The sequence below is a fragment of the Gobio gobio genome (genome assembly GCF_949357685.1).
Source record: "Gobio gobio genome assembly, chromosome: 16".
NCBI lineage: Eukaryota > Metazoa > Chordata > Actinopteri > Cypriniformes > Gobionidae > Gobio > Gobio gobio.
The window spans coordinates 50,269,429-50,283,409 of NC_137109.1; the positions used below are offsets into that span (position 1 = coordinate 50,269,429).

At 34.4% G+C, this 13,981-nt stretch overlaps 1 protein-coding gene across 1 annotated transcript in view; it reads right to left on the reverse strand.

Annotated features, from left to right (window-relative positions):
- The window catches only part of guf1 (GTP binding elongation factor GUF1), a 32,702-nt gene extending 21,353 nt beyond the window's left edge, over window positions 1–11,349 (reverse strand). The window contains exons 1-7 of the mRNA XM_079839524.1: window positions 10,974–11,349; window positions 8,830–8,941; window positions 8,591–8,739; window positions 5,625–5,705; window positions 3,972–4,049; window positions 3,547–3,630; window positions 3,372–3,436 (exon numbers count right to left, since the gene is read on the reverse strand). Coding sequence (XP_079695650.1) covers window positions 3,372–3,436; window positions 3,547–3,630; window positions 3,972–4,049; window positions 5,625–5,705; window positions 8,591–8,739; window positions 8,830–8,941; window positions 10,974–11,132 — 728 coding nt within the window. The 5' untranslated portion in view covers window positions 11,133–11,349. The remainder of the gene's footprint in view (window positions 1–3,371; window positions 3,437–3,546; window positions 3,631–3,971; window positions 4,050–5,624; window positions 5,706–8,590; window positions 8,740–8,829; window positions 8,942–10,973) is intronic.
- Window positions 11,350–13,981: the final 2,632 nt, after the last annotated feature.

The window sequence follows — 13,981 nt, forward strand, 5'->3', positions numbered from 1 at the left end:
TGCATCCCTTAATCTAAACTTAACTACTACCTTACTAACTATTAATAAGCAGTAATTAGGAGTTTATTGAGGCAAAAGTCATAGTTAATATTGAGAATTGGACCCTAATCTAAAGTGTGACCATAACTATTTTTTTGCATTGTGCCATTTACATCAAAATGAAACATTATCATTATCATAATAAAACACAGTTTTACTGAAATTTCAGGGGTTCTTCTTAAATCAGCATTAAAACAGTACAACAAACACTACCATATACAGTAACATTACTATTTTGAATATTTTTTGCTGATCATTATTTGATCAAAAATACAGGTAAAACAGTGAAATATTACAGATGTTTTCTATGTGAATATATAGTAAAGTGTAATTTATTCCTGTGATCAAAGCTGAATTTATCATCATTACTCCAGTCTTCAGTGTCACATGATCCTTCACTAATCATTCTCATATGAGGATTTATTATCAATGTTGGAAACAGATGTGCTGTTTCATATATTTTTTTTATAACCTGTGATACTTTTTCAGGATTCTTTGATGTATAAAAAGTATAAAAAGAACAATTTATTTAAAGGGGAACATGAACTGGCTTTTTTTTTTTAAATGTATACTGTTGTCTGAGGTCAACTTATGATGTTCACATGGTTTTTACATTCAAAAACATCACAATTAATAAGTATTTTCTGCCCTGGTTTTGAGCCTCTCCTATGGAACGCTCTGTTTTTATGGGCGTGGCACACTGAAGACTTGGAAGTAAACGCCCACTGCTCTGATTGGATAAGATTTGCATATTTAATGAGTACGTGTGAGGCATTGTTTTGAAAGCGTTATGGGAAAACGGCAACCGTAATGATTCACCCACAGGGCTCGCAAAAGGTCTTTATCAAACAAACACAATGATTTATCTCTCATCCACCCGCGATTAATATGAATGTTATTTTAAATTACTTGGCCCGTCTGATCGGTGGATATACACGCGCGCCAAGCATGTTGCAGACAGCATGATCAAAACCACCGCGATTGTATTTTTCCTTCAAATATCAAGTCAAGAGAGCGAACAACGCATATCAATGTTATTTCACTATTTAAGATGATATGTATTGGTAGCCCGTGTGGAAAACACATAGCCCCGGGACGTTGGGCTGCCCTGTGACAGTGGTAAGTTATGTTTAGTTAGACATGTGCACAATGTAACATTGTATTTGATCTGTAACAATGCAATACTATCACATATAAAAACATGTTTTACTCACATGTTGCTTCATTCATTTATGTAATCGGATCCTGTCTGCAAATCCGTCTCTTGTTTACAAACGAATCTGTGGTTAAATCTTCCCCGCGTGAGCTGGATATTCATTATAATTAATGTTCCACCACACATTTCCAAAATTAGAATCTGAAGGAAGCTTATGCAGGGACTGCACAATATCTTCGGCATGTTTATTGCTCGGTAGTGCGATCCTTTAGCTCCACGAGTCGGTGGGCGGGGCTACAGAATCAGGCGTACATATTTATTAGGGCTGTCAAAAGATTAATCGCGATTAATCGCATCCAAAATAAAAGTTTGTGTTTACATAATATATGTGTGTGTACTCTGTTAATTATTATTTATATATAAATACACACACAAGCATGTATATATTTAAGAAAAAATATTATTTTTATATATAAAACATTTATATTTATATATATTATAGATTATATAAATGTATATACAGTATATACATGCAAATATTTCTTAAATATATACATGAATGTTTGTGTATTTATAAATAATAATTAACAGAGTACACACAAATATATATATATATATATATATATATATATAATAATATATATATAAAATAATTTTTTTTTGCTAAATAACAGTTTTTTTCTGTTTCTTTCCTTTCCACAACATATATCAAAATGATGCGTATTATTCAAAATTATTAACAAAACATATCAAGCCATGGACGGATCTTCCAACACTTATCCCCTGCTTGCTGATTTGAAGAATCATTGTTTTCAGTGAAATGTAGACATGCTAGTAGAGTCTGAAAACAGTTGCGTGACATATTGTCAGCCACCATGGGATGTCATTTTGTCATTTTCCCAAGTATGCATGATTTCCTGGCATTTGGTGCAGATCATGCGCAGATCAATACCAATCAATATTTTCATTTTTTTTTTAAAGTGCTGTTAACATTTTTCTGAGTCTCAGATTTTATATAACACATAGAGAAAGTATATAACACAAAAAAAATAATGGAATCAGCTAAATTAACTGAGCAACTCATTAATATTTTTCTTAATATGACAAATACATCACATCAAAATTCCACCAACTGTTGTAAGGTTAACAGCCCGATGTGACACATATGTCACCACAATTAAATAAAATAAAATAAAATTATGTTGCATTTTCCTGTTTAACACTGTAAAGCTGCTTTGAAACTATCTGCATTGTTAAAAGCGCTATATAAATAAGGTTGACTTGACAATATTTTTCGTAACTTGTTTTATATCAATTTGTTTAAGAAATGTATTAAAATCAGGTTAAGTGTAATTTATGATAAGTTATTAAAATGTTAGAATTGTTGCATGGGTCGAAACATACCTTTAGTAACAAAGACAAGCGTTTTAAAAAATTGCTGACATTGCCACATGTGCTAACCAGACAGGCCACCATTTTGTAAATGTTGCCATGGCAACAAAAAATGCTCAAATTGTCACATGACTGAACCTGGGTGTTCCTTATATGTCACTTAGGGACTTCCTGAGTTGAAATTTAGGGATATTGCTTTACATTTATTTTGAATAAATGCTGTTATTTTAAACAGTTTATTCATCAATTTATCCTGAAAAAAAGTATCACGTTCCCCCCAAAAAATATTAAGCTGCACAACTGTTCCCAAACAATAAATCATCATTTCAGAATTAAGGGTCATGTGACACTGAAGACTGGAGTAATGATGATAAATTCAGCTTTACTATATATTCACACAGAGAACAGATGATTTACATTATAATATTTCACTATTTTTATTGTATTTTTGATTAAATAAATGCAGATCATCCAATTTTTTTTTTTTTAAAGGATAACTTAAATGTTCAAAAGCGACAGTGGAGACATTTATAATGTTACTAAAGATTCTGTTTCAAATAAAAGCTGTTCTTATGAACTTTCTATTCATGAAAAAATCCTGAAAAATAAAATGCATCACCGTTTCAACAGAAATATGAACTGTTTTCAACACTGAAATGTTTCTTGAGCATCAAATCCTCATTTTAGAATGATTTGTGAGGGATCATGTGACCCTGAAGACTTGTGTGATCTCTAATGTATGATGATAGTGACCTCTTGTGGAGGAACAGCGGATGATACTCACGGAGGAATCCGTTTCACCACCTCTCGGAGAACTTGATCCACGTTTGTGCCCAGTTTTGCCGAGATCTGCAGAGAAAAGTCGCCACAATCACAAGCCAACGTGAAAATATAAAAGTGACATTTTATGAAGACAAACGTACGTGTATCATTTTAAGAGATGTTTGAAGAGAGCTCACCTTGATGCACTCTTCCCTGGGAATATCAAAGACTTTTTCAATCTGTTTTTCCACTCGCTCTGGATCGGCATTTTTCAAATCAATCTGACAATTAAAACAACTCCAAACGGTGAGAGAGCCGACATTTGATGGGGTTCGGGTCTCTGTCAACCAGCTAAAGTCAATGTGAAAATATTCACGACTATTTTGCTGATTACTAAATAAAATATGATGATATAGTTATCAGATGAATATACATGTATGTCGCAAAGCATTCAGATGAATGAAATATTAATGTACATGCAATTATGTTTGGACTGATAAAGATAAAGTGCTATTTTAAGTGCATTTATGGTTTTCCTGTAATTTATCCAAAGCCCTGGGATGAAATGTCAGCATGTTTTCATATGTATGACATGTTTAATGCATGTAAATGAATTGTCTACCTTGTTTATCACAGGGATGATTGTTAGTTGAGCCTCAAATGCCAAGTAGAAATTGGCGACTGTTTGCGCTTGAATTCCCTTTGAATTAGAGAAAAAAAACATACAAGATGTATTTTAACTCTTAAGGTCATTTAAAAAAGCTTCAGATTTTAATAATTAATAACAGATTTATTACACTGGTGTATGTGCCAGTGTGTTTTTGTTAAAATAAAAACTATTTAAAATTGTTCTCACTAACTGAAGCGATAAAATGACAAACTGAAATTAAAGATAAAAAGAAATATTAAAAAATGACTCATAACAAAATGACTAAAATGTATTATACATATATGTATGCAGTATATACTGTATACCCTAATTAAAAATATTGGTAACACTTACTTTGGTATTTTACAGTGTCATATCTTACATGTACTTACCATAGAAATAACAGTAAATTATGCATAATTACATGCAACTAACCCTCAACCAAACCCTAACCGTATAGTAAGTACATGTAGTTAAAGGATTAGTTCACTTTTAAATAAACTTTTGCTGATAATTTACTCACCCCCATGTCATCCAAGATGTCCATGTCTTTCTTTCTGCAGTCGAAAAGAAATGAAGGTTTTGGATGAAAACAGTCCAGGGGTTTCCTCCATATAATGGACTTCAATGGGCTCCAAACGGGTCAAGGTCCAAATGACAGTTTCAGTGCAGCTTTAAACGATACCAGACGATGAATAAGGGTCTTATCTAGTGAAACGATCAGTTTCTGCGAGAAACTGAGCAGTATTTATGCTATTATTTTACCTCTTATCAGACGAACGTGATCATCTCTGAGCTCCGCCATAACTTCCGGCAAGTGAGGTCAAATAAGATCGTGGTCATAGATGTATCGATAGTAGATGCCTCATTCTACTGATCCGTGCAGTCGCTAATGAGGCATCTACGTATATATCTATGACCACGATCTTATTTGACCTCACTTGCCGGAAGTTATGGCGGAGCTCAGAGATGATCACGTTCGTCTGATAAGAGGTAAAATAATATCATAAATACTGCTGGGTTTCTCTCAGAAACTGATGGTTTGGCTAGAGAAGACCCTTATTCATCATCTGGTGTCGTTTAAAGCCCTTTGAAGCTGCACTGAAACCTTGACCCGTTTGGAGCCCATTGAAGTCCATTATATGGAGGAAACCCCTGGAATGTTTTCATCCAAAACCTTCATTTCTTTTCGACTGCAGAAAGAAAGACATGGACATCTTGGATGACATGGGGGTGAGTAAATAATCAGCAAAAGTTTATTTAAAAGTGAAATAATCCTTTAAATAATATTACTCAGTACTTAAACATATAATTAAACTGTAACAATGACACAATAACAAAGTGTAACCCTTTATTTTAAGGTGATGTAGTTACATTGTACTTAAATAAGTACTGAGAAATATTAACTTACTCTGTAGTTACGGTTAGGGTTAGTTACTTGTAATCATGCATAATTTACTGTGATTACTATAGTAAGTACATGTAGTAATGTGTAACTATGTCACCTTAAAATTAAGTGTTACCTGCATATGTTCTGAAACTAAATTAAATAAATAAAATACAACTTTTCTACTGTGTTTAATCTTTTGCAAATCATTAAATATAAGAAAGTGTCAAGTGTTTTACCTGATTTGCATCTACAATGAGCAGAACTCCTTGGCAAGCGGATATGGACCGTGACACTTCATAGCTGAAGTCAACATGACCCTGGGAAAATATTAAAATCACTTCAATTATACAGATAAGTTGGTTAAACATCAGTGTTGTTTTGAGTCTCCTACAACAGGTGCTCATGCATCCAAGGGCAAAAACACTTTCATTCTCTCATAATGTCCTCTGCAGCATCAGCTCTTTTCTCTCAGTGTCTGAAACGCTTCATTTGAAGATTCAGTCTCTCTAAACCCCGCCTCTCTGAGAGCTGCTCTGCTGTGATTGGTCAGAAAGCAAATGCTCAGTGTTTCCCCTAGAAATTTGGTGACTGTGGCATAATAAAAGTCCAGCCGGCGACTGTGTCATAATAAAAGTCCTGCTCCTCGTGAGGCGTGTGTTGTGTTCATCTTATTAACAATCGCTCCAGCGGTTCCTCAGCTCCACAACACTCGCTCCTGCTTCTGCTTCAGACTACAGTAACGTTAATAATCACATCCACATGATTTCTGCCCGAGTCCTGTCCCGATTCTTTCCCACCGGCTGAGGTGAAGACCACATGTCCCGAGATTCTGCGCTCGAACGTGCCGTCATCAAACTACGCCTTTGTTTTGAACAGGCGACCTCTAGTGGACGGAAAAGTTACATAGTGCAGCTTTAATCTCAACATTTTCCGATCCAAAGTCTGTTAACATTGGGTAATGCACTGTGAATGGACTGTTAATAAACACAAGCATTTTATTACTAACATTAACAAAGGTTATTGCTCTCTGTGTGTTAGTTTTAAACAAATGAGACCTTATTTGTAAAATGTTACCAAAAATGATATTGCCTACCAAAATTATTTTTAAATAAAATACATAAATACTAATGCAAACAAGTCCTTGGACAGCATTACTGAGGCTGCATATAAAGAATCAAAATGCATGTGCCATGCCATGAAATAGCCTCTGCACGGACAATAAGGAAATGGTTTTAATCAAACCTGATGATGAAAATAATACGAGAACAATAAAAGCGCTAGTGTGTATGTGTGTGTGAGAGAGAGTGTTTGTGTGCACACGTGTTTGAGTGTGTTTTAAAAAGCAATTACAAAGCAATTGATTGGTTGTGTTTAACTTAGAAACATTTTTCGAGTCGTGTTGTGGTAAAAATAGCTGCGGGTAGCGCCAGTTTATTGCCGAGTGCAGCCATTCTACGTCATCGACATAGAACGCAAACAAAATGGCGCCGCCCGTTGTCCAAAATATATAATGTATTTTTTAAATAACGTTGATCTTTCATGGGTTTTCTACTACATTTTTCAGTAAGAGACATCATTTATGTTATATTAAGCCATACAAGTCTTAACACCAGGGGATCCCTTTAATATTAGTCTATTGGTCTATCAAATAGCATTTCTGTTTGAGAGTGTGCGCTGAAGCCGAAGAGAATGAACAACCATAAACTGAAGCACTTAGAAGGTAAATTAACAACTAAACGTATCATATATGAGAACAATCAGATATTTATACAAAATAAATATAATATAACAACTTATATTTGCATAAAATTACACAAAGGGCCTGTAACTCCTGTCTTCCCCTGTGTGAGATTGCGCGCTGAAACTGAAGATGATCACTGGTAATGAAGCTCTGCGGGGTTTTTAACTCAACGAAATGCATCCTATATGAGATTAATCAGATGTTTATACTACATAAAAGTAATATTACGACATATATATGAACGTATGGGCTGCAGACTTGTCTTGTCTTAGACTGGGCTTGTAATCGCCTGAAACGTAGCCTAACCTTATGGCCTACATGTCCTGAATAATGAGAGGCTAAGGGAGGATTTCATGCACTTAAAGGGTTAGTTCATCCAAAAAAGAAAATTCTGTCATTAATGACTGACCCTCATGTGGTTGGACACCCGTCAGACCTCCGTTCATCTTCAGACACAAATGAAGATATTTTAGTGTAAATCTGATGCTCTGAAAGGCCTCCATTGGCTCAATGCACTTTACACTCTCAAGACCCTTAAAAGACACTAAAGACGTCGTTACAAAGTCCATCTCACTACAGTGGTTCTAAAATAACTTTATGAAGCGGCGAGAATAGTTTTTGTGCGCAAAAAAACCCTAAATAACGACTTATATAGTGATGACGATTTCAAAACACGGCCTCATGAAGCTTCGAAGCGTTATGAATCAGTGAGTCGATTCATGATTCGGATCGCGTGTCAAACTGCTGAAATTTGGCGATTCAAACCGCTGAATCGACTCACTGATTCATAACGCTCCAAACCGCTGAATCGACTCACTGATTCATAACGCTTCGAAGCTTCATGATGCCGTGTTTTGAAATCGGTCAACACTAAATAAGTCATTATTTAGGGTTTTTTTGCGCACAAAAACTATTCTCGCCTCTTCATAAAGTTATTGTAGAGCCGCTGTAGTGAGATGGACTTTGTAACGACGTCTTTAGTGCCTTTTAGGGGTCTTGAGAGTGTAAAGTGCATTGAGCCAATGGAGGCCTTTCAGAGCATCAGATTTACACTAAAATATCTTCATTTGTGTCTGAAGATGAACGGAGGTCTGACGGGTGTCCAACCACATGAGGGTCAGTCATTAATGACAGAATTTTCATTTTTGGAATTTTCACCCTTTAACTTAGTCAAGACTTTCAGAAAATAATTTCAAAATGACGTTGGCTGTTGTGCTTTTACAGTGTGTAAGTGAATGTCGTGATATTACTGATCATGTGAAGATTTTGAAGCGGTGCTGAAAATCCAGCGGCGCAGCAACACTGGCTCATTATCATATCTGAATCTCAGCGCTTGACACGCAGTGATACAAACAGTAACAAAGTGGATTTGCTTTGGCAATAGAAAACAGCGTCTTCTCCACATGAACCTTTTACATTCACAAACATCTCCATCACACACCACATGAAAGGCACACTCACAGGTGTGTCGATGAGATTGAGCAGGTACGTCTGTCCGTCGAGCTGGTAGAAGAGCGAGGCCGTCTGAGCTTTAACCGTGATTCCTCTCTCTCTCTCCACCTGCAGTTTATCCAGCACCTGCTTGTTACTCGCGGTCTTTGCAATGGCACCTGCGCACACAACAATCCCCAAGAAAACGAGAGATTTTACAGAATTCACAGAACAGAATCTCCGGTCATGGTTGATTTACAGAGCATCACCTGTGATCTCCAGCAGTCTGTCAGCTAAAGTGCTCTTGCCATGATCAATGTGGGCAATAATGCTGAAATTGCGAATTCTCTCCACTGGAAACTCGGACATGTCGAAACTCTCCTGAAACAAGCAAAGATCTCAAGTTCAGTATCCATCAAAATCACTAAGGAGCTTCGCCCTTAAAGTCATAATTGTGAGTTATAAAGTCATAATTGTGAGATATAAAGTCATAATTGTGAGATATAAAGTCATAATTGTGTGATATAAAGTCATAATTGCGAGTTATAAAGTCAGAATTGTGAGATATAAAGTCATAATTGTGAGATATAAAGTCATAATTGTGAAATATAAAGTCAAAATTGTGAGTTATAAAGTCATAATTGCGAGTTATAAAGTCAGAATTGTGAGATATAAAGTCATAATTGTGAAATATAAAGTCAAAATTGTGAGTTATAAAGTCATAATTGCGAGTTATAAAGTCAGAATTCTGAGATAAAGTCATAATTGCGAGTTATAAAGTCAGAATTGTGTGATATAAAGTCAGAATTGCGTGATATAAAGTCAGAATTGCAAGTTATAAAGTCAGAATTGTGTGATATAAAGTCAGAATTGCGAGTTATAAAGTCAGAATTATGTGATATGAAGTCATACTTGCGAGTTATAAAGTCATAATTGTGAAATATAGTCATAATTGTGTGATATAAAGTCATAATTGTGTGATATAAAGTCAGAATTGTGAGTTATAAAGTCATAATTGCGAGTTATAAAGTCAGAATTGTGATATAAAGTCATAATTGCGAGTTATAAAGTCATAATTGTGTGATATAAAGTCATAATTGTGAGTTATAAAGTCAGAATTGTGTGATATAAAATCAGAATTGTGTGATATAAAATCAGAATTGTGTGATATACAGTCAGAATTGTGTGATATACAGTCATAATTGTGTGATATACAGTCATAATTGTGAGTTATAAAGTCAGAATTGTGATATACAGTCAGAATTGTGTGATATAAAATCAGAATTGTGTGATATAAAATCAGAATTGTGTGATATACAGTCATAATTGTGTGATATACAGTCAGAATTGTGTGATATAAAATCAGAATTGTGTGATATACAGTCATAATTGTGAGTTTTAAAGTCAGAATTGTGTGATATAAAATCAGAATTGTGTGATAAAGTCAGAATTGTGTGATATAAAATCAGAATTGTGTGATATACAGTCAGAATTGTGTGATATACAGTCAGAATTGTGTGATATAAAATCAGAATTGTGTGATATACAGTCATAATTGTGTGATATACAGTCAGAATTGTGTGATATACAGTCAGAATTGTGTGATATACAGTCAGAATTGTGTGATATACAGTCATAATTGTGAGTTTTAAAGTCAGAATTGTGTGATATAAAATCAGAATTGTGTGATAAAGTCAGAATTGTGTGATATAAAATCAGAATTGTGTGATAAAGTCAGAATTGTGTGATATAAAATCAGAATTGTGTGATATACAGTCAGAATTGTGTGATATACAGTCAGAATTGTGTGATATAAAATCAGAATTGTGTGATATACAGTCAGAATTGTGTGATATACAGTCAGAATTGTGTGATATACAGTCAGACTTGTGTGATATACAGTCAGACTTGTGAATTATGAAGTCATAAGTGTGTGATAGTCCGAATTGTGAGATATAAAGTCAGAATTGTGAGATATAAAGTAAGAATTGTGAGATATAAAGTCAGAATTGTGAGATATAGACAGAATTGTGTGATATAAAGTCAGAATTGTGTGATATAAAGTCAGAATTGTGAGATATAGACAGAATTGTGAGATATAAAGTCAGAATTGTGCGATATAAAGTAATTATTGCGAGTTATAAAGTCAGAATTGTGCGATATAAAGTAATTATTGCGAGTTATAAAGTCAGAATCGCGAGTTATGTAGTCAGAATAAAGTCACAATTATCTTTTTAAATGCTTTATTCTGTGGTGGAATCAAGCTTCCACAGTAAACCAAAATATATTGAACCGTGACTTCAAAACCGCGGTTTGTAATGCGCAATACCTTTGTGTACCGCTCCGTTACATCCTACTACGTCATATGTTTTTTTTGCTGAGGGCAAAAGCAAGTCAAAGCAACACAGTTTACCTTCTGAGACGCGTTCGAGCTGAAGTGTCTGGTGCTCTTCATCCATCGGTGTCTGATGACGGTACATCTGCGCTTAATGCGGCACACTTTAATATCAGGAAGGCGTTTGATAAAGGGCAGAAAGAGCCCGTGCGATCTAAACAGAGGCAGGTGCATCATCTCTATCAGCGCACTAACAGCTTATTCCTCAACGGAGAAGCCATGTTATGGCTTTAAACTGCATATCGAACATCTCTACCCATCGAGAAAAAATAAATAAAACCGTCATTCATAAGCACATATTCAGTTTTTTAGAAACAAGCCAAGTCTACAGTAGATTGTGTACTTCAGTGTGACAGCTACTGTGGGCCGCCATGTTGACAAAAACGTCATCATCAGGCGTCGCGCTTGGAATGATGGGAAATGTAGTTTCAAAATTAGATAATACAATATCATCTGTGCTCAAATGTCGTAAGATCTTTTCTCAAAACTGACTTTTTGTTTCTTTTTTTCTTCATTTTTGCTCATGTTTTCAACTGGTGTGATATATATATATATATATATATATATATATATATATATATATATATATATAACCAATGTGGTTTGAAAAGTGGTATGCATATGATATAGCCGTGCAAAAAAAAAAATGAAGAACAATAAAGAGATCAATTATAGATTCTCTCCCACAATACTTTTTCACAATACAATTTAAGCAGTATATACTTATCTTTGGACGAGAGACAGAAATATTATCATCTGACATTTATTCACATTTGATTTTTATTATGTGCAGTTTTCTATCAGTCCTGATGAAATATTAGCTTTGTGGCAGAACGAAAACAGTTATGGAACAGAAATGGAAAATGTTTATGGTTAAAAAATGATGAGTTCTTTAGTTAAGATTTAGCCTATAAATGGTAATTTGTGAATTAAAAAATGAATTTTCAAAAGCCCAAAGCCTCAACACTTACTCTGAGAAGAAAAACTGAGACTGATTATCAAACATGCTTCAATGTTATTATGAGCACATGCAATATGAATACAATATGAATAGTGTCTGAAATGCATTTTGTTTTTTATTGTGGTTGAAAACGATGTTGTGTAAAATATGATTTTAAAAATCCTCATTATTAGATAAAAAGTCAAAAATATGACATGCTAAGTCATAATTATAAGATAAAATGTTGAAAATATGATTTTATAAGTCAGAAATATGACATGCTAAGTCATTGTGAGACGAACAGTTGAAATTAGGACTTTAAACATTTTGGATTTAAAGTCAAAATTATGACTCAAAAATCTAGTCCTAATTATGAGATAAAAAGCTGAAATTAGATTGAAAAAAGTCTAAATTATGACCAAAAACACACACTAACATTTAAGAGATGAAATCATGCTTGTTATTTTTATTAAATGCACTTATAATAATAATATTTACATTATTGAATTAATTTTGAATTAGTTAACAGTCATGTGCCTCAACAAGTAAAGTCATAACATAATCTTTGCAAATCATTAGCTAATGATTCATTAAAGCAGACATCTGGAGGTTGAAATGCCATTGTGGTAATTAACATATGAATTTACACTATTAGTTAATATAATGTTATTAGGGAATTAACACATTATTACACATTTAACTAATAACAATTGAATGATTAATTAACCCTTAATCGTCCCTTGGGCTCCAGCTGACCCCACTGGACTTTTCCTCCATTTTTAAAAAGTGTTCCCTTCATCTCAGGGCCATGAGACTCGGTGACTTTCCCTAAATAATCTAAACATGCACACAAAATCTGGGCTTGATTTGGTTGTTCTAAAGGTGTGTAAAAAATTTTACCGTTTAAGTCCCTCGGGGTCAGATTGACCCCACATTGAAAATGAATGGGAAAGTGTAAAAAAAAAAAAAAAAAAATTTTTTTTTGTCAAAAAAAATTAACTAAATCCAGTATAAATCTGACAATTTCCACATTTATATCAAGGTCTGGTCCTAGAGCATAAACACAAAGTAGAACGAACTTTCTGTCTCATACACACACACGTACACACACACGTACACACACACGTACACACACACACACACACACACACACACACACACACACACACACACACACACACACACACACACACACACACACACACACACACACACACACACACACACACACACACACACACACACACATTGTGTGTGATTGCAACAGAGAGTATTTTTATTGAAATTGGCAAATAAAATCAACAAAACTGGCATAAATCTGAAAGATTTTCATACATAAATGAAGTACAAATACTAGAGCACAAATGCAATATGGAACAATCATGTTCACTCACACACACACACACACACACACACACACAAACACAAACACAGGTGTCTGGAGCATTTTTCTGGATTTTGGCAATGAATGGGAAAATGTAAAAAATGCTTTTTTTTCACTTTGTTTGTAAAAAAAAATCAACTAAATCCAGTATAAATCTGAAAATGTCTACATTTATATCAAAATCTGGTCCTAGAGCATAAACACAAAGTGGAACGAACTTTCTGTCTCATACACACACGCACACACACAAACACACACACACACACACACACACACACACACACACACACACACACACACACACACACACACACACACACACACACACACACACACACACACACACACACACGTGTGTGACTGCAACAGAGAGCATTTTTATAGAAACTGGCAAATAAAATCAACAAAACTGGCATAAATCTGAAAAAATTCCATACATAAATGAAGGACAAATACTAGAGCACAAATGCAACATGGAACAATCATGAGAAAAAGATGGAAAAGGGCAAATAAAAGAAAGATGAAAGGCAGCTTAACTTCTGCATAACTTCCCTCTGGACCTCTAGTGGATAATGTGGTCATTGCTCTCTCTCTTTCTCTTTAACTATAATTCCTAAAGTTTTTCCACAAACCTACAGATGGCGGTATTCTATCCCTAACACATAGAGCAATGTCCAAAAACTATTTGTATTTATTTAAGAT